This window comes from Parasteatoda tepidariorum, chromosome 3, assembly GCF_043381705.1.
Source record: "Parasteatoda tepidariorum isolate YZ-2023 chromosome 3, CAS_Ptep_4.0, whole genome shotgun sequence".
In the NCBI taxonomy this organism is placed as follows: domain Eukaryota; kingdom Metazoa; phylum Arthropoda; class Arachnida; order Araneae; family Theridiidae; genus Parasteatoda; species Parasteatoda tepidariorum.
The window spans coordinates 35,772,314-35,798,256 of NC_092206.1; the positions used below are offsets into that span (position 1 = coordinate 35,772,314).

General features: G+C 28.3%; 1 protein-coding gene across 1 annotated transcript in view; it reads left to right on the plus strand.

The window, feature by feature from the left end:
• The window catches only part of LOC107442975 (glycerophosphocholine cholinephosphodiesterase ENPP6-like), an 83,017-nt gene that overhangs the window by 39,201 nt on the left and 17,873 nt on the right, over positions 1-25,943 (plus strand). Inside the window, exons 2-5 of the mRNA XM_021146256.3 lie at positions 14,292-14,479; positions 15,949-16,120; positions 18,418-18,527; positions 20,331-20,492. Coding sequence (XP_021001915.1) covers positions 14,292-14,479; positions 15,949-16,120; positions 18,418-18,527; positions 20,331-20,492 — 632 coding nt within the window. The remainder of the gene's footprint in view (positions 1-14,291; positions 14,480-15,948; positions 16,121-18,417; positions 18,528-20,330; positions 20,493-25,943) is intronic.

Below are 25,943 nucleotides of genomic sequence, written 5' to 3' on the forward strand. Positions count from 1 at the left end.
AAGTTGCGCGGCGGTTATAAAAAATGTCCGAACATGATTTAAATCTTTTATTGAAAATAAATAAATAATTAAAGCGTATAAGTACCTCTAACACACATAACAGTAACGCGCGTAACTTTTCGTTACGTGTGTTACCTTGAATAAAATTAATTATAAAATTTTAACTATTGGCAGTTTTAATTCGAGAATTTTTTCCGTTGCATATCTTGCCTTCTTAATTTATAAAACAAAAAAATCTTAAATTTTCTTTTTTACTAAAGTTTTTACAGGAAAAAATGCAAAATTATGTTACGTGTGTTACTGGGAAATTAGACTATCTTGATTAATCGACTTTCAAACAAACAAAAAAATTTAGGCCAAATTAAAAAAATACATTAAACGATGATAAAAGAGTAAAATAGTTATATTTATTACTAAAAACTATTTTATTGCTCTTTAATATTTTAAGAACTCCATTGGAATATAACATAACAAAGAAGAGAACTCCTGTTAAAATTCATAGTGTTCCACCTTTTGTTAGAATTCACATAAATATTTTTTGTAATTCAAAAAACTATCTTAACTATTAAAAAATGTACATCTTCTAGATTCCGAAATTGTGTCATTTTTGATTTTACGATAATTTTGAAAATTTAGTCACTCAGGACCACTTTTCGTGGAATCGCCCATTAGTTACTACTCATTTAGTAAAAAATACTAAACGGAAAAGTAAAGTTAAACGAATAAATGGCTTTCATGCTATGTGTTAAGTAATCATGATAAAATTACAAAAGTTTAAAGCATTTACTAAATTTTATCACAGCTTACAAAAGTTTATTTTATTGTTAATTTCACTGAAATCATTACCAAAAGGCGCTCAGTAAAAATTACCGAGCTTTTTTGGTGTTTTCATAGAGTCAGAAACATGGTTAATTTTACCATATTCTGGTAAATTTGTCCATACTTTTTTTCTAAGTGAAGGAAATTTAGCTCAAATATGCCTATGTACTTTAAACGTTTAAGGGTTAAACTCTAATTAATCTGTAAAATAATTAAACGACTTAATTCATTTTTTACTACTAATTAAACAATTTAATAATTTACATCACACAAGTTACAAGTCACACAACAATTTAATAATTTACATCAATAATTTATCAGCTTAAATTGATAGAAAAAATGATTTTGAAACATGCCAAATTTCTTTAACTAGCAATGCTTAAAAAATAATAAAAAATTTTATTTCTAAGAAACAGGAACAGTTATAACACTGGTATATAATAATATTAGTTTAGGTAATGATGCACTTACCGCTCAAAATGGCTTTTTTGGAATGTCAATACCTAATGATGATATGAATTTTTTTTATCGATAAAACAATATAAAATGTACGAACCATCATATAACATACCATATGTAGCTAAGTTGTTTCTATTACTAAGTATTTTCTATTGAATTTCGATATCGTATTTTTTAGTCCGGGGCTATCACATTTTGCAAAAGCATTTTCTAAATTATTTATTTAATGACTTCTTTCACAAACCATGTTTAAATGTAAGCATGATAATTTATTTTTCACATTACAAATTATTTCTAAGTGGTTGATCGTGATGGTCTAGTTAAATTACGAATTAACTTTTTCTTTCTTTTTTTTTAATGTGATTTATACTATCCACTTTACTTTATAAAGTTATAGATTCGAGCTTAATAAAACAATATAAAAGACAATTTTTGTTTTATTTTTTATGCAGATAAAAGAGGATTCTGCTATAATGTAATAAGGCTAAGTATAGTCGAGTGTAAATTTCAGTGCGTATTAATGTTCAGTAATCTTCAGCTATCGAACGCAGAAAAACACTCAGAGCAAATTTAACATTTAAACATAAATTTTTATTTTTATAAATATTTATTTTCCATATTGGTGAGAAAAAAAATCTTCGGAGTCAGATAAACTATTTTTTTAGTTATTAACTATTGAAAAACTCTTCAAATTTATTTGCAAACGTATTGAAAAATTAAACTATATTTTGTAATAATTTGAATAGTTAAAACATTGTTGAGCTTAAATATTAGCAATCGTATTGGTAACCCAGAGCATCATTTGATAGTCTTGAATACCCTTTTTAGAAAATATGTATTAAAGTTATAATTTATGTCAAAAATGTCAGGTTATGTACAAAAAAAGGTCGTATAGAAATGTCTTAGAAACGCAGACTTCATTATTTTATTATTCTTGTGCATAATAAATGCACCTCAACTCTGCAGAAAAGAGTCTGTTTGTTCGTTCAGTCTTAGCTGGATCATTTGCTGATGAACCCTGCGGATTAAAACTTGAACCTTCCTCCCGCTTGCAGACTTTTTATGTCCATCGATTTAAGTGTGATTACTCCTGATCGTGCACGACTCGGAGCCTTGTGCCAAAGAGTCAACATTCCTTATTGATTTTAGACTGGTGAGACTGATGGTGACGCATCAAAAATATGCGAATGAGCTATAACAACCTGTGCCGCCATTATAGCTTGTAAGAGATTGAGATCTTAATACTTATCTCTGTTTTCTTATATAGACATATTCTTATATTGTTATGGAATTATAATACTTAGTTGATTCAGTGTTATGTGCAATACTGTTTAACTATTGAGTACATTGTGAACTTTCTTTAATTTTTGAAGAATATGTGAAAGTCATATTAGACACTTACTTTCTTGAGATGATTTTATGACAGTTAGTATTTTATTAAAAATATGATTTTCGGGGTTAAAATGCTTTTAATTTTCTTCTCCAAATGCAAATATTATTGATTTTTGTAAAAATTTTGAAAATAACTGTAAAACAATCGAAAAAATGACTTTTCATCTCGATTCCTTTAATAATATACTTGCCTTATGTGAAATGAAATACTGCTATAATAGTATAAATTTAATAAGCATGTGACACCATTTCTACGCGTAAAAAGTTTAGCACTTTTTTTAAAAACTAAACGAAACATTTACTGTCATTGATTGAAAGCAATTACGATTCAAATTCAAAGTTTGTGTCCCTTCTTTAAAGTTAGACACTCGTAAAAACACTGTTAGAATTTTCAATCTAAAATTATGCTAAAATAACCGGTAGCAGTTTGTTTATCCGATTAACCCTAAAGTTTTAGGTTAGGAATATTTCTTTACCTTTACGGTTTTTTAAACCGCTTGCAACTGGTACAGTTGAAAAACCACGAATACAAAATTACACAGTTTTGTAACCACTTACAACTTGCTTAGTTTCTAAACTATAAAAATATAACTTAAGCGGAAACTGGAGCTCTGCGGCTGCTGCGTCATTTATGCGTTAATGGCAGTTTCGTATTCTAATAGTCTAATGTCACCAATTGAAGAGAGAGGAACGCTGAAAACTTTTCATGCATTGAAAGAATAGAAGAAATATTGTTGTATGAACGCTTAGTTTTGAATACCTATTCAGCCAGTCATAAGATTAACCAATTAGCCTTCTCAGATACAGTATGTTTCAAGCTGCATGGAACGAAATGGCTTCATAAAGTGGACCTGGTTAGCATGGATAGAATTCTGGTTGCTAAACCGTATTAGGTGAAAACAATAAATATTCGTTTTTTTCTCTCATTTAACAATTTGAATATCATCTTTTTTTATGGATATTTGTCTGTTTCGGTTTATGGTAAAATAATAATTAAATAAATTGCAACTTAGCCATTTTTACCATGAAATCTTTAACAGTGAAGTATTTATGTCCTAAACTCATACACTTTTAGAAAAAAAGTAGTCGTTAGAAAATGAAACAGGTTTCCTTTTATAAAACGTTGCAAGTTACAACGTTAAAGAAAGCTGTACGGCCCCATTTAACCATTTTTACCATGAAGTCTCTAACAGTGATGTATTTGTGTCCTAAAATCATACCCTTTTAGAAAAAAGTAGTAAAAATTTATTTTTAAAATATCCCTCATCTCGTTAGAAAATGAAACAGGTTTCCTTTTATAAAGCACGGCAAGTTACAACGTAAAAGAAAGCTGTACGGCGCCATTTAACCATTTTTACGATGAAGTCTCTAACAGTGAAATATTTATGTCCTAAAATCATACCCTTTTAGAAAAAAAGTTGTAAGAATTAACTTTTAAAATATCCCTCATCTCGTTAGAAAATGAAACAGGTTTCCTTTTATAAACACGGCAAGTTACAGCGTTAAAGAAAGCTGTACGGCGCCATTTAAAATCTGGTGCTCGCATTTATGTCCTAAAAATCACATATTTTGGATGCAAAGTTTAAAAAAAATAATACTTTTTAAATGTCTCTCCTCTCATAAAAAATAGTCAAGTTTCTCTTCATAAAACATAACAATTTAGTACCATTTATGAAAACAGTTACAGGATAAATGAAAATTGTCTGACCACATTTTAAAGATTGGCACTCACAGAAAGTATTTATATCTTGAAATCATATATTTTGACATGTGTATTTAAATAAATATACAATAGCCTGAATACTTTTTGATTATAATGAGCAAATTTTTTATCTACTAAATGTCTATCTTTATCTTGCGACTTCGAACTCTTAGAAATACAATAACAATAAATCAGTAATAACAATTAATAATGTCTAGAAATTGAAACAAAAACAGATTTTCTTTAAATAATAATTATTCACCGCACTTTGTATTACTTAAAAATTTAAAACTACGGAGAAATAGGTAACATTTTAAAAACGTGTGCAACGCTAACCATACAAAAAATAGATGACTTTAAGTTAAAGAAAAAAGTTGTAATGAATTATCGGGTGGGAGTAACAAAAATAAAAACAATTTGAGCGCCATTTTGTAATATACTGCATTTTTAATGGGAAGGAGGGTGAAAATGCCGGAATAAATTTTTTATAAATCATTTATCCTTTCTTATAATTTTGAAGATGTTAAAATATGCATAATGAAAAATACTTTTTTTTTAAAATTTAAACTTCTGAAGATTGAATAAAAACTCGTTTTTTAATTTTTTGAAGTTTAGAAAAAAATATCTTTAGCGTTATAACAAACTCAGTAACCTAATACTTTCAGTCAATATCTATCATATTATGTCACATACTCTTTAGTACCCTACGTATGTTCAACAATAAATCAATTCTTCTTCAACTTTGTTGACAGCTCAATTCTCTTGTTTTGAAATCATAAATCTTTCATTTTCGGAAAGTGATCTTAGTTGATATTGTCATTACTCAACAATGGTTGAACCAGAATCCAAAATCAATATTGTGTGACGCGAGTCATAACTCTTAAAACTTTCAGATCTTTTTTTATGGTTTGTTGCTGACTGAAGCAGATTGGTTGCTTCAACTGATAGAAACCGTTATTGCTGTCAGTCAAATTTCTTGATCACTGTGTTTACGGATGAATCTATGTTACTTTTCCAAATTGATTTTTCAATTTATGTTTCGGATTTTACTCTGGAGTCTTTCAAACATAAGTATGATGGACTGGTTTTTTAAGTTTCATGAAAACATCAGTATTGTTTCTCTTTTCCGTAACTTTAAAATTGATGATTCTGAAAAATAACATTTGAAATTTTACGTTTTATTTCTCTAAAAAAAGAGAGACTGAAATAATTGAAACAATGAAACCGATTTCACAGCGCTTACCTTTCTAGTTTGATTTTGGTATTTAAACAATAAACCAGAACAAATTGTGAGATCCGAAAAATCTTTATAAATACAGACGTAAGGACAGAGAGTAAATTTACTATTCACAATAAAATTGTATATTTTTTTCAATTCTCTCTAGCAGCGGTTTCAAATTTTTTACGGCTCCGGATGTACGGATGCACGGCTTACGGTCGTAAATGATCAAGCATCTTTTGAAAGAACCTTAGTTCATAAATAAAAATAGTAGCGAAATCTGAATACGATAACCAGAAAAAAATATACTAATTATTGTAAAAGTATTTAAATTTAAAAGTATTATATTTATTCGATCATCATTTTATCAATAACAGACTCAAAATTACAGCTTCTATTTTTTCCAAAAGTTAAATCAGCTGAAAACGAGTAAAGTATGCTGAATTATAGTTTACGAAAAGGAACTGAAAACGCTGAAAGAACTATAAAAGCAAAAAGTGGTAATTAGAGAGATATAATTCCTTACTCTAGGATTTGGTCATTTTATTTAGAATGGAAAGGTACGGTGAGAAATAACCGTACATTTTTTTTAATAAATGTGAATCTTTTTCATAGTTTATTCAATATATTATTATTTTTAAAAGATATGTTTTGAAAGAAAATTTTTTTGTTTTTTTATTGGTATTTTACTAAAATAATTTCACAAAAATAACTCAAATAAATGACGCTAATAATATATGATGGTTTAATGATGGTTTATTGTTTGGGCATAAATACAAAGACAATTTTAAAAAATCATTTTCTGTTTTAAAAAATTTAAACTCTGGGAACCCTTGTGAGCCTTGAACAGAACACTATGGTTCAGTTTAACACCATTTGGGAACGGCGGCTCTATAGTACATGCTCTTAAACTATGGGTTTAAAAAACTATGCACAATTTAAAATATTTTTATTAAAAATAAAAATTCCCTCTTCTAACGTTTTCAATACTAAACGAATATACAAGTAAACATTAAAGAAAATATTTAGTTTTCTATATATTGTTGATTAAGAAAATGCGAATGGTTTTACCTAAATATGCCTTTTTTTAAAAACAATTTACACCACAATAATTTTGCGTACAAAATAATAAAATGTTTATAATATCCTATTATATATTTCATTACTAAACAAAAGCCTACTAACAATTAAGATTTGGGTTTTTTGGCAAACGGTATATTATATAATATGCATATTAAATAAGAACTGTAAAAATAATAAACATGCGTTATAAGACTCGAAACTCTATAGGTTATTGCTTTGATATTAAAGATATTTTTGATGTTAAATTAGAAAAATTATTGATAGTAATAATTTAATAATGCATTAATTTAACTAATGATCGATACTTTTTAAACTAATCAGAAGTTTTCGCTCTTATAAATAATGTTTCTGTATTAATGATTAGCCATATTATGTAGAAATAAAAATACTATACATCATTTCAAAAAATTTCATTAGCTTCAAAAAAGAAATTAGTTTTACCTATATCTTAACGTTTAAAAATTCTACAAGAGAAAACGAGCGAATTTTATTGATTTACTAGAAAAAAGTAAACATAAATAAAAACTTCTTAAAATCTTGTAATTAAGCACTTTCATTTTACCATCTTTAATGCAATATAAGTATTATTTTAACAGTAAGTAATGTTTTAAATGATAAAATCTTGATTTAAATATCTGAAATAAATTAATATTCTAAAATCATACACAGAGAAAATGTAGGGTAAAAACTACCAGAATATGGTAAAATTTGCCTTGTTTCCCGTACGCTTGTACCGAAGTGCTTTGGTAATGATTTTTGGTAAAAGTAATAATAAAATATATTTTTATTACCATGCTGTTTGGTGGTAAAAGTGGAAAAATTTGGTAATTTATGCCGAAAAGTCAGTAATTTTAACAGTATAAGTATAATTTGAGACGGCGAAAAAATTTTTAGTTTGATTTCCCCTATTTCATTTAATCACAATTTTTCTTCGTCATTCCGGTGTTTTTATTTTATATGTAGGCTATAAGCTAATATATATAAACTTTAAAACTATGAAAATGTGTATTTGTAAAAATAAAAATGCCTGAACTAGACGAAACTAAATCAGTAGTTTATTGCTACTCATCAGAACACTGTCCCTAGATCCAAAAATGGAAGTGTAGAGATGGCCGTTTCAAATCTCTGTTTATAGATAATTATTTACTTATATTTATTAATTTATATTTATTTGTTACATTTATTTACTTATATTTATTTATCCATTGTTATATATAATACAAGTTTTCAGGTGTATGTGCTCATTACAAAATTTGACTTATAAGTTTTTCTCTAGTCAATAATACAAATAACACAAGATAGAAAAGATATCAAAAACACATAACGAGGAATTCGGAGCGATTCGAACCTGCCACTTTCCCATTATAATCCATGCAGCTTTGTCATGTCTTTCTCTAACTTTAGCATTCTGTTTGTCAACTTCATAAGGGATTATAATAAATCGCATTTTATAATGAGCAAATAACCTGCATATGTATGTGCAACAATAAATAAATACTTGGAATAGCAATGTTCATTTTTTAATCATTCGTTTCACATCCCTCAGTGGACTGATCTCAGTAGATCACCGAAATCAAGCATCACTGGCTGGAGTCAGTGTGTGATTGGGTGACCATTTTAATGAGATAAGAAGAGACCGTGGTTTCGTGGCATTGGCCGTCGTTTAACTGTTCTACCGTAAAGTACTAGACTTCGCACACAAGTCAACAGGATAACAAAGTGAGGCAGTCGTACCTTCTGCAGGGGTAAAATATGTGATGGCATATCTTCGGACCATTCGCAAGAATGTTTCCCAGACTATCACCAATAGCCCATTGTGCAGCTGTAGTCTGACGTAAATAAAGTACAACTATTACTAGATTTGTTTCATGGGGACCTCCAGATGAGACAGTCTCGCCTTTCTACAATAACGCTATGTAAAATGAAAATAGCGGGTTTGAATCCCTCTGTAGCAATATGGTTCTAAAACAATAAATAAATAAATTTGGTTTCGACGCATATACAAACTCGTGTGCTTAATACAAACAATAGTTTGTCTTTTGTCCAATGGAAGAACAAATACAATAAAAATAGGAATCTAGTTAGGTGGAATAAAGAAGTTAACTGAATGGATAGGGGTGCAAAAGTAATGCCATGATTAACGTCATGTGATCTTAACATCATAATGTTATGTAGTCAGATCACGAATTAAGGAAACAATTTAAAGACTACATTCTATTTCAATCCTAAAAAAAGATTATGTAGATTTTGAAGTGCACGGAATCTTTAAGTGTTGTACCACGTGATAGTGATTAGTTGATTTAAGATTTTTTGCAAACACTATTGCATTTATAAGAATTCAATTTTCCTATTTTGTACATAGCTTCTTCAAATTATAATTTGTGCAATGTTGTTCCGTAAATAAATGTTACAAAGAGACTACATAAAATTGATAGTTGATTACACTTTCTTTATAAACTGCTGACATCTTGTATTGTGCTGCTAAATTATCAAAATCTCGTAAATATATTTACTGAGTAGTAAAACTTTGGTTCAAAATTAAATATTTGAAGAAGAAAACATTTTAAAATAGCATTTTATTTTTTATTGAGATAGGAATAGCATACGGAAAATAATTACATGATATGCTGACGTTTTTTACGGTATCAGTGGAATACAAAATTTTTCTTTAATTTCTCAATCTCCTCGTGTTACAAATTCATTAAATTGCATGTTTCAGAATATATTAAAGCGCTGCCGCAATTGAAAACAACCTAGACATAAAGTAAACCCTTACATTTATTTTTCGAGAAAATTCTTTTTGCAGAAATGCTTTTTAGAAAACTCTAAGAAAAGCTTATTTGAATCCTCCATGTAAAGGGCTTTTTAGACAATATAAATGACCTTTAAGAAAAGAATATTTTATAGGATAGAACACTACTTTCAACAAGCAGTAAAAAAGTATATTATTATACACTCACGATATAAAGGCAGCAATATATTTTCTGTGTTTGCAATAAAATCCTGGTTTCTTCACCTTGAAATAGGGCACGTGAAAATAGACCTTTTAAGATATCAAGATCGGTTGCTCTTCTATTTATGTACTATCTATATATACTTTATATTCAGATCAAAAACTTGCTTATAATGTTTAAATTGATTTGCTTATAATATAATTGTAATTACAATTATAGCTTAATTATAATTTGTTTATAATGTTTAGATTTGTGTATAATATAATTATAAATTAATTAAAAATTTATTAATAATATAATTATAATATAATTTAAATAGAAAGATTACAATTATAATTTTTATACAAAGCATTTTTTCTAACGGGATTAACCATTTCAGATCTCTAAAAAGTTACTTTTTTATTTATTTTTTATTTATACAATTACTAGAAGTGCAATTTTTTCTTGAACTAACCTGAACGTATTTTTTAAACAAAATAATTATTTTTACCACGTTTATATAAACTTGCCTTCGTGTATGTCTGTCCGGGTGGAATTTTGTAATCGATTTTAAACTAACTTCCCGACTAGCTACAAACTTCAAATTTAGCACACAGTTCAGAATTGGATGACAATGCATGAAAATGAAGAGAAAAAAGACATGCAAAGTAAAATAAAATTAAAATTTAAAAAAAAAATTATTTTCGAGATTGTCTTTTGTTGTCGATTCCATTATTTCAAATTAGTATTACATGTCAGGTGAAAAGATTTTTATTGTCGGAGTATTTTTATTGGCTGAAAAATCACGTGGTAGGATCCAGTTTTTCCTCATTCATTTCCAGATTGTTTTGGTTGTCATCAGCATAAAACTAATGAAAGTCGTAAAGGTATTGTTTATCTATAAAGATTTTTGTATCCCTTATTTAAAATGAAAGTTGTATTATTTTAGTAGTGGTCTTGTAGTAGTCTTGACTACTCTTGACTAAGAAAAATAATCTAAATAAAAATATATATTTTTAAAAACCACGTTTTTTTTAGTGAAGAATAATAATTGAAAAGTAATAACTTTTAAAAATATAAAATAAAAATTAAAAAAATTATTATTTAAAATAAAAAAAATTCAAAGTAAAAAATAATATTTATAAAAACCAAGTTTTTGTAGTGGAGAACAATATTAAAAAAAAAATTGAAAAACGAAAAACGTGGGGCGCATGAAATACATAACAGTATATATACACATACATATACACATTTTTTTACTCATACACATGCACAGCCACATATACATCCACATACATATGCATATACACAAACATATTCCACATTCAGATACAATTACAATTACAGATATACCATACACATATTTTCAAGAGCACACATACACACACTAATATAACATTACTGTTATGTATTTCATGCTCCCCACGTTTTTCGTTTTCCAATTTTTTTTAATTATTATTCTCCACTACAAAAACGTGGTTTTTAAAAATATTATTTTTTACTTTGAATTTTTTAATTATTAGATTCGAAAAGCTGTTTTGGTGATTACTACATGATCACTTTTTGAAAAATTAAAAATGTCACATCTGACAAAAAATAGCGCCACGTCTGAAAAAAAGTGCAAAGAAAAAATTTTACATTGAAAATAATTTTCTTAGATTGTGAGTTGCTTAAGTCCCGAATATACTGTTTATTTTAAGACAACTTAAATAATTCCCAAGTTATACCACTGAAATTTGAAAAACAGAACGTAAATGATTGATGTTAACGAGATGCTTCGTAGGCGCAATAGAAAAAAGTACTAATCTTTCGTTGCAGAGGTAATAGGTTCAAACCCCCATGTAGGCTAAAAACATTTTTTATATTTTTCAGATTTTTATTAGCTCATTAATTTCATTCGGGGAATTGAAACTGCTTAGTAAGAGTATCTAATTGATCAGAATTTTCTTTTAAATTTTGCTAGTAAAAACTGAAATTATTTTTGAAATAATTAGAAATCTAATACTACCCTAGAAATGTATTTCTTTTTCTGCCGACGAAAATAATAATGCGACGAATAGAAAAAGCTAGTCGATTTCTGCCTAACCAGTTTTCGAATTAAATAATTATATGCATAAAGATATGATATTCCTTTCAGAAATCAATGCATGATCGGGATCAACCTAATGCTCTAGCAAAGAATTTATGAAATCCACTCTGAAAAGGAAGTACAATTAAAAATATTCCTCTTTACTCCGAATTGGAGCACTGTTAAAATTCTCATACTAAAATTATGGGAAAATAACTGGCAGCTGTCTGTCCATCCGATTAACCGTAAAGTTTACGGTAAAGAACATTTTTTTTCCTTTATGGTTTTGAAACCATTTACAAAATGTTTGGTTATAGAACCATGAATACAAAACTATACAGTTTTTTTTAACCATTTACAACTAGCATTTTTCAAAAACGTTATCTAACTAGACATAGGAGCTCGGCTTTTCGCAAGGTAATGGGCATTGGAGAGTGCCGCACACTGGAAATTCTTCATATGTTGAAGGGAATAGGATGAAATAGTGTGGTGTCAACACTAGGACTCGAACTCCAGTTCTGCCGGTCATGAGATGGACAGATAAGCTCGCTCGGCTATGATATGTACGCCGTTGCAAAGAACTAAGTAGCTTCATGAGGTGGATCTAGTGGGTGCGATAAAATTCTGGTTGTTTTATTGCATGAGGTGAAAATAGTTAATAAACAGTTTTTCTCAAACTGAACAGTTTGATTACCATTTTATTTATGGTTATTTGACTGTTTCGATTAAATATGGTAAAATAATCATTCAATAAATTGTTATTTAACCACTTTTTCCGAGAAATTTCCAACGGTGTATTATAGCTTTCCATCTCACTCTAGTTGTGCCCAGATATTTTGCATCTCTCAATGTCTTTCCTATTGTTTTCAATTAATTTACAATCTTCCTACTCCAAGTATTTTGAAATCTTTCTCTTTTTCTATTGCCCTGAGGATTCCTATCAAAAATGTGTTTTACTTTATGTTTTTTAGGCTTACGCAGAAGATAGCCCATTCATTTCCACTCGATACAATTAATACTCGTAATAAACACTCGAAGTTTTTCCATTTTATTTTTACTAAATACCAGATCCATGGAGTAGCACCGGATTTAAAATTCTTATTTTTGCGGGATTTTTTACGTTTTTGTTTTTCTAGAATTTATTGACAGCGGTGTTTCAGGCGTTTAACAGCTGACCGACCTTATTCTGAGTTCAAGACTATCAAAGTCGATTGTAAATGAATTAAAAACAATGCGAAAGAATAGTAATAGGATGGGAAAAAAAGCATTTTGAATGTATTACCCAATAAATTATTTTAACAATCACTATAAAAAATATTCACTGATTTAAAAAAAAAAGTAAATGTCTTATGAACAGAATTTAAAAGTACTTTAGAAATTTTCGAAAAATTCTTTCAAAAATAATGCATCAAAAATGTAAAATTAGTAGGCAAAACTATGCCAACTGACAATTTATAACAGACTATTTCTGAAACGAAGTATAGATGTGTTTTTACTATTGCGTCACTAGGACGGCGCATTGGCTAAGTTTTTTATTACGCAGCATGAAATTATTTTTGAAGGGAGAATAATTTGGCAACCATTCCAAAGACTTCTATATAGATAACATTTTCGAATTCAGAACCTCAAAATCTATATCAAAATAGTTTTGTTTGATATCAAGATTTTATGCCACTCTTGGTGACATTTTTTTGTGAGTCTTAGAAAAAAAATCACTGCAGTGCATCTCAGTGGACTGAAAATTGAGTTAAAAAATCCTAAAAGTTTTCTTTTTCTTAATGCTTTAAGTTTAACAACAGTTGTTTTGAAACATTATATTTAAAAAATGCATGTGATTTTACTTAGATACGTTTGATATTTTTATATGAAAATTATTTGAATTGAATTCGAAACTATACAATTCATTACACTGAAAAAATTCCGGATCAAATTACGATAAAAGATACCGGAACTAAGGATGCCAAAATTTTTTTACTCCAAAATGTATTTTTACCGTGAAATTTTATGGAACAAAAAATCCGATGTACCGTAATTTTTACAATAATTTACAGTAATACTGTAAAATTACTGAATCACTGTAATTAAACAAATATTGCTGCAAAAATTACGGTTGATGGAATTTAGCAACTGTAAAATAATTTTTACATATGCTACACTCAGGGTGCCATTACTTTTCACCCAAATTTGATACGGAGTTTTCTTCAGTGTATTTCTGAATTTAAATTCAATAATGTCTAATGGTTATGACAATTTAAGAATTCAGTCAAAAACATCTATTTGTCAAATTCTCATCCATTATGCAAGAAGTATCCATTAGCTAAATATTTGGAACGGGCAAAAATTTAGGATAGTTTTATTCTACTCATTATGGGGTAATCACTCTATTCACTCATTTAGGAAGAAACCTTTTTCAAATTCAGTTTCAAAAGTTTATAGGCATCGCAGACCAGCATTGTAACATTTTAAACTTTATATAGATATGGTCTTCTAAAAGACTTGTTTGTATAATCAGAAAGAATGACAAATATTCAAAAACTAAAAGTTATATATACGTCTTCAATCATATCTTTTAATACATACATGAAAGCGTTTTCAAAATTGAGAATTATTTTATAGGTTTGTATGCAGAAAACCATGGATTTGTTCAAAACATGATGTATGACTCCCTGTATGGGGATTTTTTTCTTATGGGTCCCAATGACACTGCTTCAGTTCCTCATTGGTGGGAGAGTGCAGAACCCCTCTGGATTACAGCAGAGAAGAATGGCCTTCGAAGTGCTCTTTATTGGTGGGATGGTTGCCAGGTAATTTAATTATATTAATAATAAATAAATATCAGGCAATTTAATAAAGTAGTAATACAAAGAGAACTTGATGTTGTTTTCATAAAAAATATCAAGCATACTTGAAAATTAGTTTATCAAGCACAATGAACACACGGAGTTTCTAATTTAATTAGCTTTCGAGGACATTAATAATTCCTTCTCAAGACCTGATCATCTACTTATACGGAAGCAAATCAAGAAAAGAGTTCGAGATGGAGACTTGGAATACCCGGACTACAGATCAGTGTTTCGCTCAAAATTAATTTTTAAATGTGAGCCTTTGTACTTTGCTTTAGACTCAGACATGCGTGATATTTGGAAATTGACTAATAGAAAAAGCTCAGATCAATACTTGAGGAATTGGCCTCGCATTCAGAATAAGTTGGGGCATCGTTTTGATGATATCGTTTCCAAATTGATTTCTTTGGCCCAGATCGACTTTATGTGCTTTGTGCTCATGAGGGTGTCTATGGAAACGAAATGAAACTGCTAGGGAGAGTTGTGAATTTCTAATGGCCATACTAGCTTTTAAGGTTCACTCTATGGTTTTGTCCAAAATAAGTACAGCTTGGGAGATTCCTCCAGTTCAATAATCAAACCCCGCTTTGTGCTTTGGTTTGCCCTATAGTGACTCTCTCCCAGATTTGCTAAAACTCCATTATTTAGACTTATGACTGGACACATAAGAAGTTTAACATTCCACGAAATAAAGAAGACATATGCCAATTGTCACTGATCAGCCATCACGTTGGCGACGTGACTCTTGATTTAGGCGCCTAAACCAAGAGGATGGGCAACAAGCAGCAATACCATGTTTTACCATTAAATATTTAAAGTAGCTGAAGTCGATAGTTGATTAAAAATATTGTGAAATTGTTGTTTATTCTTTGAAGAGTAATAATAGTTTTAAAAGTTTGTCGTGATGTTTATTGGTGAATGAAGCGGTTATTTATCAGTGATGATGTTAATTTTTGGAAAAATAACTTGGATCTAAAGACAAAAAGAAAAAAAAATTCCAAAACTTGGTACTTGAAATGTTTTAGTTTCATCATAAAATGTTTGCTTTGAGAATTTTCAGAAATTTAAATTAATTACTGTAACGTCTCAAATAAATTTATTTGATACTCAAGTTATTATATATGTATATTTTAAGCAAATATGTAACTAAATCAATTCAATGAAAGCAAATAAAATTATAGGGTGATCTTGATTAAATTGAAACTATTTAAGTTGCAGGCTTATCAACAAAGTAGTATGAAATATGAATATTTTATTGAATCACTAGAGGAAAATTAACTTTTCGCTTGTGTATATGAATTTTCACGAAAGAAAGCTTTTTACAGTGTAAAGTGAATTCCATATAATGCTATGCTAAATTTATATATATATATATGCTTACATGGTATGCTTTCTACAAGTATGTACTGTATAATTAAAAAAAATTACAGGTTGAAATAAAAGGGAAAAAACCTACATACTGTCGAAAATATAAGTATGTTGGATCTTCTTGGCCAACAGTTAATGAAGACACCAAAGATGCTCTACTCACTGCACTGCAATTATTAGAAAACAATGAGATACAATTAGTTCAGATGTATTATGAACCAGTAGATTTTAGCGGTAAGTAAGTACGGTTCAATAGATTAAATTCTAATTAAATGAATATTTTTATATATTAATTGTAACTAGCCAAATTTCAAATTTCAACAATTATTAATTTTTTTTTGAGAATTTTGAAGTTATACTTGTTATGCGACTTCCAACAAGGTTGCGTTAAACGTTTAACGCTACATTTTTATTGGCCGGGAAATCACGTGGTAGGATCCAGTTTTCCCTCATTCATTTCCATATTGTTTGGTTCTCACTAGCATAAAAACAATAAAAGTCATAAAACTTTTGTTTTTCTATAAATATTTTTTTAGTTTGTTTTGATACACATATAATTTAATAGGGAGCAGAAAAAAAGAGTCGTTGAATAGAACTAGTGACCCTTCTACGACTGCTGATTCTTCTACAATTAACGTCGCAGGTTACGAAATTTAACTTCTTCCGCGCGGACTCCACGCACTCCACGCACTTTTTCTTTATTGTACGCATTACTTGCGAGTAATTGTAAAAAAAATTAGTAGAGCTCCTTTTACTTAAAACATTATCCTGAAATCTTATGAAGAAAGTTGTTTGCTCTATTTTGCGATAAATAGTAACTATAATGTAATTAATATTACTAATGAAAAATATATGATAGGTTCAAATGTTGTGTAAAGTAAGTGATTGTTCAAATAAAAGCTTGGGTAGCATACTTATACTATGTACTATAATTTTTAACAATACATATACGTTATATGTTATTGTTATATATTATTATTATTTGAATATCAATAAATAACTGTTGCTAAAAAAACCAAGCTAGGGTGACATACGTTTAATTTATACTATAATTTTTAACGATCTAAACGTGTTTTGTATTTTAGTATCTAAAATTAACTCTAATTCCAAGCTATGATACTAAAGTAATACATACTAAAGTAAATAACATACTAAAGTCTATTATAATTGATCACAAAAAATGCGTTATGTATTTTGTATATCTATGGATAATTGTAACAATTAAAATAATTCTAGGGTAGCATACGTATAAAATGTTTTATAATTGATTAAAATATATTCGTTATGCATTCAATTGTGACAATCAAACCCAAGATTAATTAACATATGTATAAAGTGTACTATAAATGATTATAAAACATTTACATTATGCATTTCGAATGTCGAAGGGTAACTGTTGCTAAAAATACCAAGCTTTTGTGGCATATGTGTAATGTATAATATAATTCATTACAATCTATACTAGTTTTGTTCTGTAAATATCTATGATTTACCCTAACAATCGAGACCAAGGTATGGCATATGCATCAAGTTTACTATAACTGATTGCAATATATATGTGTTTGTATTAATATCCATAAATAACTGTAACTATTAAAATCATGCTAGGGTTACATGCGTATAAATCGCATTATAATTTATTATAACACGTATGCATCATGCATTTTTGTGTCAATGAATAACGGATGATAACAAAATCAAGCAAAGGATCTTACTTACAAAGTATACAACAAACTGATCACAATGTTTACCATGTCTATCAGTTTTGCACGTTGAATGTCGATGATTAAATGTTACAATGAAAATCAACATGTACCATATATCAAACAAAAATCTTACAAATATGCAAATGATGTAATATTTCAGCTGATTTCCACACTCTTTTAGATTCAAACCATTATCGTTTAGAATGCAAAGAATTTTCATACCATTTTAAATTGCAACTTTAAACAACACTATCATACAGATGTAATTAATCAGATCAGACTCAAGCAATTAAAGCCAGTTTCCTCCAGAAAATTATTTAAAGTTTTAATAATAAGTTTTGACGACTGACAATGCATTTATTTTCTTTATAGAAAGAACATTAAAAGTAAAAGCAGAGATACTATCTTGGTTTATTAGATAAACTTAGTCTTTTACACAGCGTTACATCTTTATTATAGTTTCTTGCGAAATAACATTGTATTACATAGGCATCAAATTACGCTTAGAAATTACACAACGTACGGTACGTCTACATTCAATTAAATTTGAATGTGCTACAATGTAGAAAGTACAATGCCTGTCGCCATACATTGTGTGACATTTATGTTGTGTTGCGTTTAGAAACTGCATGTCAGTTACAACAGAAACATATTTCCTGCGTAAAATTTCAATATTATGTTTTTATATTTCGAAAAAAATAACTCATAAGTTAATATTAAGTACCATCTTCTTATAAAATGGTAAAATTATTGATAAAAGTTTGTTTCAATTATTTATATTTCATTTTTTTAATTTGCTTAATATAAATGCTTTTGTTGTTTCAGGTCACAAATATGGTCCTAATTCTTTTGAACGTAAGCAATCTGTAAAAGACATCGACAATCTACTGGACTTACTTCAGCGAGAAATGTCAAAAAGAGGTTTAGACAACACGGTACTCAGTACAAACTTATTACTAATGAATTGTTATGAAATTTATGAAATTGTATTAAAGCTGTTGGTACATATATTTTATGAAAGAAATATGTTAAAATGTGCTTACATGTTTTACTCAACTTATAATCCATTGTTGAGTATAATTTTCGTCTCAAAAAGTATTTTCTGTGAGTCATTTTATTCTATTGTACTGTTTTAAGTTGGAGGGAAAAAAACGAGAGTTTATCTTTTTTTTGAAAATTATTTTAAAAATAATGATAAATTAAAATTGTTTTCTAGTTCTCAATTTGATATTTTTGTTTGTTAAATGAAATATTACTTTAATTTTTTTTTTGGTACTGACATAATACTTTAAATAATGAATGAGAAAACTTTACGCTAAATTATAAAAATATGTAAATAAAAACCAAAAGAACTGTTCAGAGATTTGATAGAAGTTGATCGGTTTGTTCTATTTGACGTTTATAAAACTTTTTTTCTATACCGTATGCTGTAGCTAAAAAGTTTGAAAACAAAACTCATTACGAATTACTTTTTAAAATACTAATTAAGTTTTGTTTTTTATAATACAACAATAAATTCTTAGTTCTCTATTTCCATTAAATTATCATTAAATCGGCAACTATCACCATTGCCTTTTCTTCTTCACACTATTAAGAGATGATGTTTCTTTTATTAAATACCTAAATCATCACTTTTGACAGAATTATTGAGAAATAAGAGATTTCTAAACAGACCAAAATGATACGCAGAGTGCTTAATTATGATCGCTTTTAATTTATATTTTTGGAATCATTGTGAAAAGTGAAGAAAAGATGCACACATGTAAGAATATTTGAGCGAGAAAAAAAATTAACCTTTGTTTAAACGCAACAAGTTTCAGGAAGATTTCTGACGGAAAAAAAATAGTGTAAGCAGAAGAAAGTATCAAAAAGGTATATCACAACCTGTTTGGCCGAACAAGGAGAAGGTATATCACAACCTGTTTGGCCGAAAGTTGAGATTTGAAAGTTTTTCTCATGTTCATCTTTCAACGTATATCTCTTTCTTCAGCAATTAAACAGGCTTAGGTGTTCCATTAATCTGCCTTCTTTGGATTTCAAAAGAATTGTTTTCGTTTTCCTTGCTAATATTAGTTTGCATCTTCACATGTTTAGACTTTTTGTTGATAAGTTTGATTGGGATTAGAAACATATGGATTAACAGCGACATCACCATATGACACTAGTATAGTAACATATGACGCTAGTTATAATAGGTAAATTATAATATATTATGATAGTAGAATCTCGGACATTAATACCAAAATATTTTCTAAATTAATTCTGTGCAGATACTAGCTCAGCATATTAAATCTGTATCTAATAACTTAAGTCCATGAAATCCATAAATTAATAAAAACCATAAAATAATATCCATAGGCACTAAATTCATTGAAATTCATTGAATTCATCGAATTTAATGACAACTAAAGCTGTAAGATTTGAAACTGTTGATTGATTATGAGCATTTCTTCAATTTTACTTTTTTATTTAAGTCTTCTCCTGCATATTTACTTTTTGCGTAGTTATAAAAATACATATATTATTAATTAACACAAAATAACAGTATCCTTCAAAATACTTCCCAATTCCAAAATGTGAAGCTGCACGTTTTTGGTACCAAATTCATGAAAGGTATCCTCCTTTTCCTAAGAATAATTTTAATATGAACCTTGTATAAACCATTACTTAGATAAGAAAAAATTATTCTTTGTTTTCTCCGTTATTTGAAAAGAAAATTTTTTTCATTTGAAAAATAGGTAAACCTCGTAGTTTTGTCTGACCATGGAATGACATCAACGGATTCAAGAGGACTGAACGTCATCAATCTTCAAGAAATGATTGATATATCGGATATAAAATATATGGTTTACTATGGCGCAACAAGCATGCTCTTACCATATGAAGGAAAGACTGAAAAGGTAAAACATATTGATAAATAATATATTTCGTGCTTTTTTCCAAATAATGTTTCAGCTTTTATGTAGGTTTATTCACAGAAAAATCGGTTTAGCATTGAACAGATACGGTACATTGAATACATTGAATCATAGTACGCTGTTAATTTTTTGCAAATAAAGTATTAAATTGAACTTTAGTATGATGTAATTGCGGTTTTTTTGTAATCGAAATTTTCAGTTTCGTTGAAAGTTTCAGGAGATGTTTATTTTGTAAAATTATTATGTACGTGATTTTTTTTAAAGTGGTTGGTAAAACAATAGGTAGTCTGAAGCTTTCACATCAATTCACATATGCACTGAGAAAAAAAGGTATGGCCAAAACTACCAAGATATGGTAAAGTCTATTGTGTTTCTGGCTCTATAGAAACACCAAAAAAAGCGGTAATTTTTACAGAAGGGCTTTTTTAATGATTTTAGTAACTTTGACAATAAAATATAGTATCAGAATAAGTGATAAAATTTGGTAAATGGGGAAAAAATCGGTAATTCTATCTGTCAGGGTCACGTGATGTAATAACACGCATTTTCTGATGTTGCGAGCTAAAAGCTTGATATTATAGATATGATCATTTTTTTTTGTTTTGGTTTTTGGAGGATGGATGAAAAAGAATAATAAAATGGTGAATTAGTTTTTGTAGAATTTTGCGTTATTTCTTTTGTAAAAGGTTACGACTGACACTATCAATATACCTTAGAGCATGGCATAAAAATCATTTATTTAGTTCAATTTGGTTTTTTGTTTCTAGTTATAGAGTATTAAGAAAATAATCTTAATAACCAGAACATGCGATAAACCGTTACCATATGAACTGAGGCAAACCAAGGCATTAGCAATTATACTGAGTTCCACATCTCTACCTTAACTATTGTGATATAAATAATTACGATTACCTTTAGCACGAAGGCCAAAGATTATTCAAAATTCTACGAAATACTATCAAACTCCATTTTTGAAAACAGTGAACCACAAAGGTATGTATTTCAATGAATACATAATATCAAGTACTTAATAAGACCTAGATATCAGTGATATAATTTAAGAGTATGGAAATATTTCACCTCAAAATTTCAAAACAACCACAAATTTGCTTACGTTTCAAGGTTATTAATTGAGATTTAGTGCAAAGACTTTGAAAAAAAAACCCAGGTATAAAGTAAAGTAGAAAGGAAACTTTCATTATATCAGAAACAAATTCAATTCACAGATTTATATTAATTGATCTAACTTTCGTATAAAGTAGCCCTAAACTTTGAGTCTCGTTGCTGAGTATTTGAATAAAAAAATAATTCGAAAAAAGCTGAAAATTATTTTGAAATTTGTAGATTTAGGTCCATTATCAATATATGATGTTAGGTCACTCAAGCTAATCTTAGTCGCTGTCTTGCATTCTTCAATAAAACTTGCCCACTTCAAATATTGATTACAATGTATAATTTACAATAAATCGAATTACATAAAAACAAAATCGAAATAAAAATCATGTAAATATGTGAATTTCTTGCAGTTTTCTTGTCTTATCTATATCATTTTAAGATGACGATTAAAAAAAAACGACTTTTAATGTTTTTTGTTATGAAAAAAAAATTTATTAGTAAAATGTTACTCAGTAGTTTTTACAGTAATAGCTTAATAGTTTAATTAGTAACGTCGTAAATTAGAAGGTTTTATCTAAAAAAAAAATAACTACTATAAAGAAAATTAAACTACAAAGTAGTAACTTAGTAGTTTGTATGGATAAAGAACACTTAGAACGCTTTTTCATTTAGTAGTTAGAAAAACCTTTAAAACTTAGTTAGTTGTAATAAAATAAAACCATTAAAACGGTGTAATTGATTTTTTATTGTAATTAACCCTTCGTAAAATATTCATATTTTAAAAAATGCTTACAGCCTTTTCTGTTAAATATTTTCTGGAATTTTTTTAATGACCATGAATGCAATTTAATCGAAGATATTAAAGATTATTCGGAAAATTTGACTAAAATTAATTTATGAAGATATAACTATAAAATATATAAAAATTTACCTCTTAATTATATCAATGACAAATAGCAAGAATTAAGAACTAAAAAAACATTTTTATCATACAATCTTCAAATATAGTCATTTTTGGTAAGGTGTGAGTAAATGTTGTTTTATTTTCACATTAATTGAAACTCTAGCTTCTGACAAATTACGGATAAGTTTAAATATTTATCAGCATAATATGAATTTTAAAATAAATTGATTGAAATTAAAAATTATAAATGATAAAAAAATTTTAAAAAGAGCATTGATACAGATACTGAAAGAAATTATGAAATTTATAAAACGCTTCTATCCTTTGAAAACTAAATACAATATAAAAATTCCAAATCAAATTACGGAAAAAATACTGGCACTCAAGGAACCGGCACTTTTTAAAGTAAAATTTATTCTTACTGGAACATGTCACGGAACAGAAAAATCTAATGCACCGTATTTTTACTTTAATCATCACCGTAAAATCACTGAATCACTCTCTAATTAAATATTACTATAAGAGTTACGGTATAATATTTTACAGTAAAAGCGGATTTTACGGATGATCCACCCAAAGAATCGGCAATTTGATTCGGAAGTTTTTAGTTTACAAAATTTTAATTTAAAAGAAAAATTATGCGAAGTCAAAATACTATAAAATTTATTGAGAAGCATAATTAATTATTCGATCTTAAGCATAAAGACTTTATTAAATCGAAAAAAAAAGAGCTTAATGCAAATAAATTTCTAATAAGAAATCAGACCAATATCCTTTTACCTTATTTCGTTAAAATCTCACAAGATTATTGCGAAATAAACTCTTTGCCTGAACCAGACCCGATTTATTTCTTCTACAAATCTGAAAGGTTTTACACGACTAATCCCTTGTCTTAGAGAACAATTCGACTTTCAAGCTCATTTGTGAAAATATTTTGTTTAAAGATCTACTTAATGTGTAAATATAGCCTTTTAGAGCCTCTTTTTCATCCTGATGTTCTGCAGACACCCCCACCTGATTGATTTTCTTCACAAACATGCTTTAAATTTTTGTAAAAGTTTTAATTTATTCAAATAAAAATACTTTTTTAATTAGACACTATCTGTTACATTTATGCATGCTTTAATGATAATATAGTAAATTTAATTCTGAAAAAAACTGTTGTTTATAAGAAAATGACTTAATATAAGGTATTAAACTCTTAAATACTGTCTATAAATGATATATTAAATGATATTTTAATTTTTTTATTACCAAGTTTTTATTAACTTTATTTTGTGTTTGAAACAAAGGATTTCGCACTGAAAACTAGTAAAATTACAGTTTGTAAGGAAAATGACATTTATGCTAAAATAAAACCATATATTCTGGTTTAAAAAACCAAAATATACAGCATTTAAACTACTCATTTGTCAGTTTTTCTTTTCCTATGATAACGATTTGCAGGAAGTTCTGGATTTCAAAATCATAGTTACTATCACCACACATTTAGTAAAAAATACAAAATTGTAAAGTGTATTAAACCGAATAAATGGTTTTTATGCAATGCTCTAAAATATCATGCTAAAATTACATCTTACACGATTTACAAAATTTTATCACATATAAAATTATATTTCATTATTAATTTTACTAAAATAATTACTAAAACGTTTCGGTAAGAATAACCGAGCTTTTTAGTGTTACCGTAGTCCCAGAAATGCAGTAAATATTACCATATTCTAGTAATTTTAACCATATTGTTTTCTGCACGCAATATAAATTTCAGCCACTTTTTGATTAACTCTAAGGCTAATAACAATATGAGTATTAATCAATGCCAGACCACAACTATCAGAATTTATTGGAATATTATTGCTAAGAGTAATTTACCATTAATTTAAATAACGATGAATTTCCTTAGAGCTATGAGAGACAGTTTATTATTTACTTCGCAAATTATTATATTAGTTACTTTAAAATTACTTTGTATTACATTAAAACTTTTTTAAATACCTGATGCAAAAGGTATGCCAGATAATTTACTAAAAGATACGAGGGATTATGTTGACAGATTAACAACTTCACTGTCTCACAGCTTTACGACTTTAACAACTTCTCCGGGATTGCTGAAATAGCCTGGTCGGTAGGGCGCTGGGCCCATGTCCGAGAGTTCGTGGGTTCGAATCCCGGCGTCGAAGACTCCCCGTGTAGTAAATGGTGACTGATGCATGTTAAATCTGTCGAGTCGCAAAGTCCTCCATGTTCCTATATCAAATCACTACCTCTGGGGGTGCTGGATTGGAGATCGATCGTTCTCTGATTCAAGTCAAAATTACGATCTGCGGATGAATGAATGGGTCCGCCCTATAAAACGGGTTTTAACGTGTGTGCGGCTGAAGACGAATTCTTGGCCATATGATGGCGACACTGAAAAAACAAAAAACGCACACTCTGCCTTAAATTTGATCGGTTTCACCCAGCAGGCTTGCCCGTGTGGCAAGTTGCATTAGAAACAACAGCAACAACAACTTCACAGTTCGGGTGGTCTGTGAAGTAAATAACACACAATCTCCGGCATTTTTTAAAGCCAAGCAAGTCCATCCAAAGCTGGGTGTATGAGAAGTGGGCTGCGGTGACGGTTGATTACTACCCTTCTCTATTCTATAAAATGAAATTGTGGAATCGTAGTGTGAGAACATTGTATTATTAATGATGAATCACTGAATGTCAACAATAGCCTATCTGTGAAACTCTAGTAAATGATAGTCAAACTCATTCAGAACTAACTACTGTTATTTTGAAATGCTGTTAAGTTAAAAATAATATAAATTTAAATTAAATGTAGAAAAATAAAACTTTAAATATTTTCCATAAGTTTTGAACATAAATTATATCCTGTCAAATTATTTTCGTTATTTCATCCCATATTAAAAATCAGATTCGAATGCTTATATTTATTTAAAATAAAAATATTGCACAACATTTTTAATAAAATTATAAAATAAATCATGAGATATAAGTAGAAAAAGTAAAGTAGATCAATTAGCATATTATGTTTTATTCATAAAGAGAAAATAATTTAAAAGGCTGCCAATAATATCAAGAACACTTTAAAGCGTTATCATAATATCAATTTTTTGAAACAGCCATTACGTTCAAAAGTTTTTTTCTCCTTCACTATGAAAAGAAAAGATGTCTGACTTTATAGAGTTACATTAAGAAAATAATATACAAAGTATTTATAAGTACCATCTAATTTCCCATGGCACTAGACAGTACTTGACATCGTATTTAAATTTGAAGTTAGGAATTTGCTTGAGAATTTTCAAAGCTACTTAATTACCATTTTTATAAATCGATTAAAGATATACTTAGCGTATACACTAAGCTAACATTTTTTATTAAAAAAATTAAGTATATAAAGCTTTATC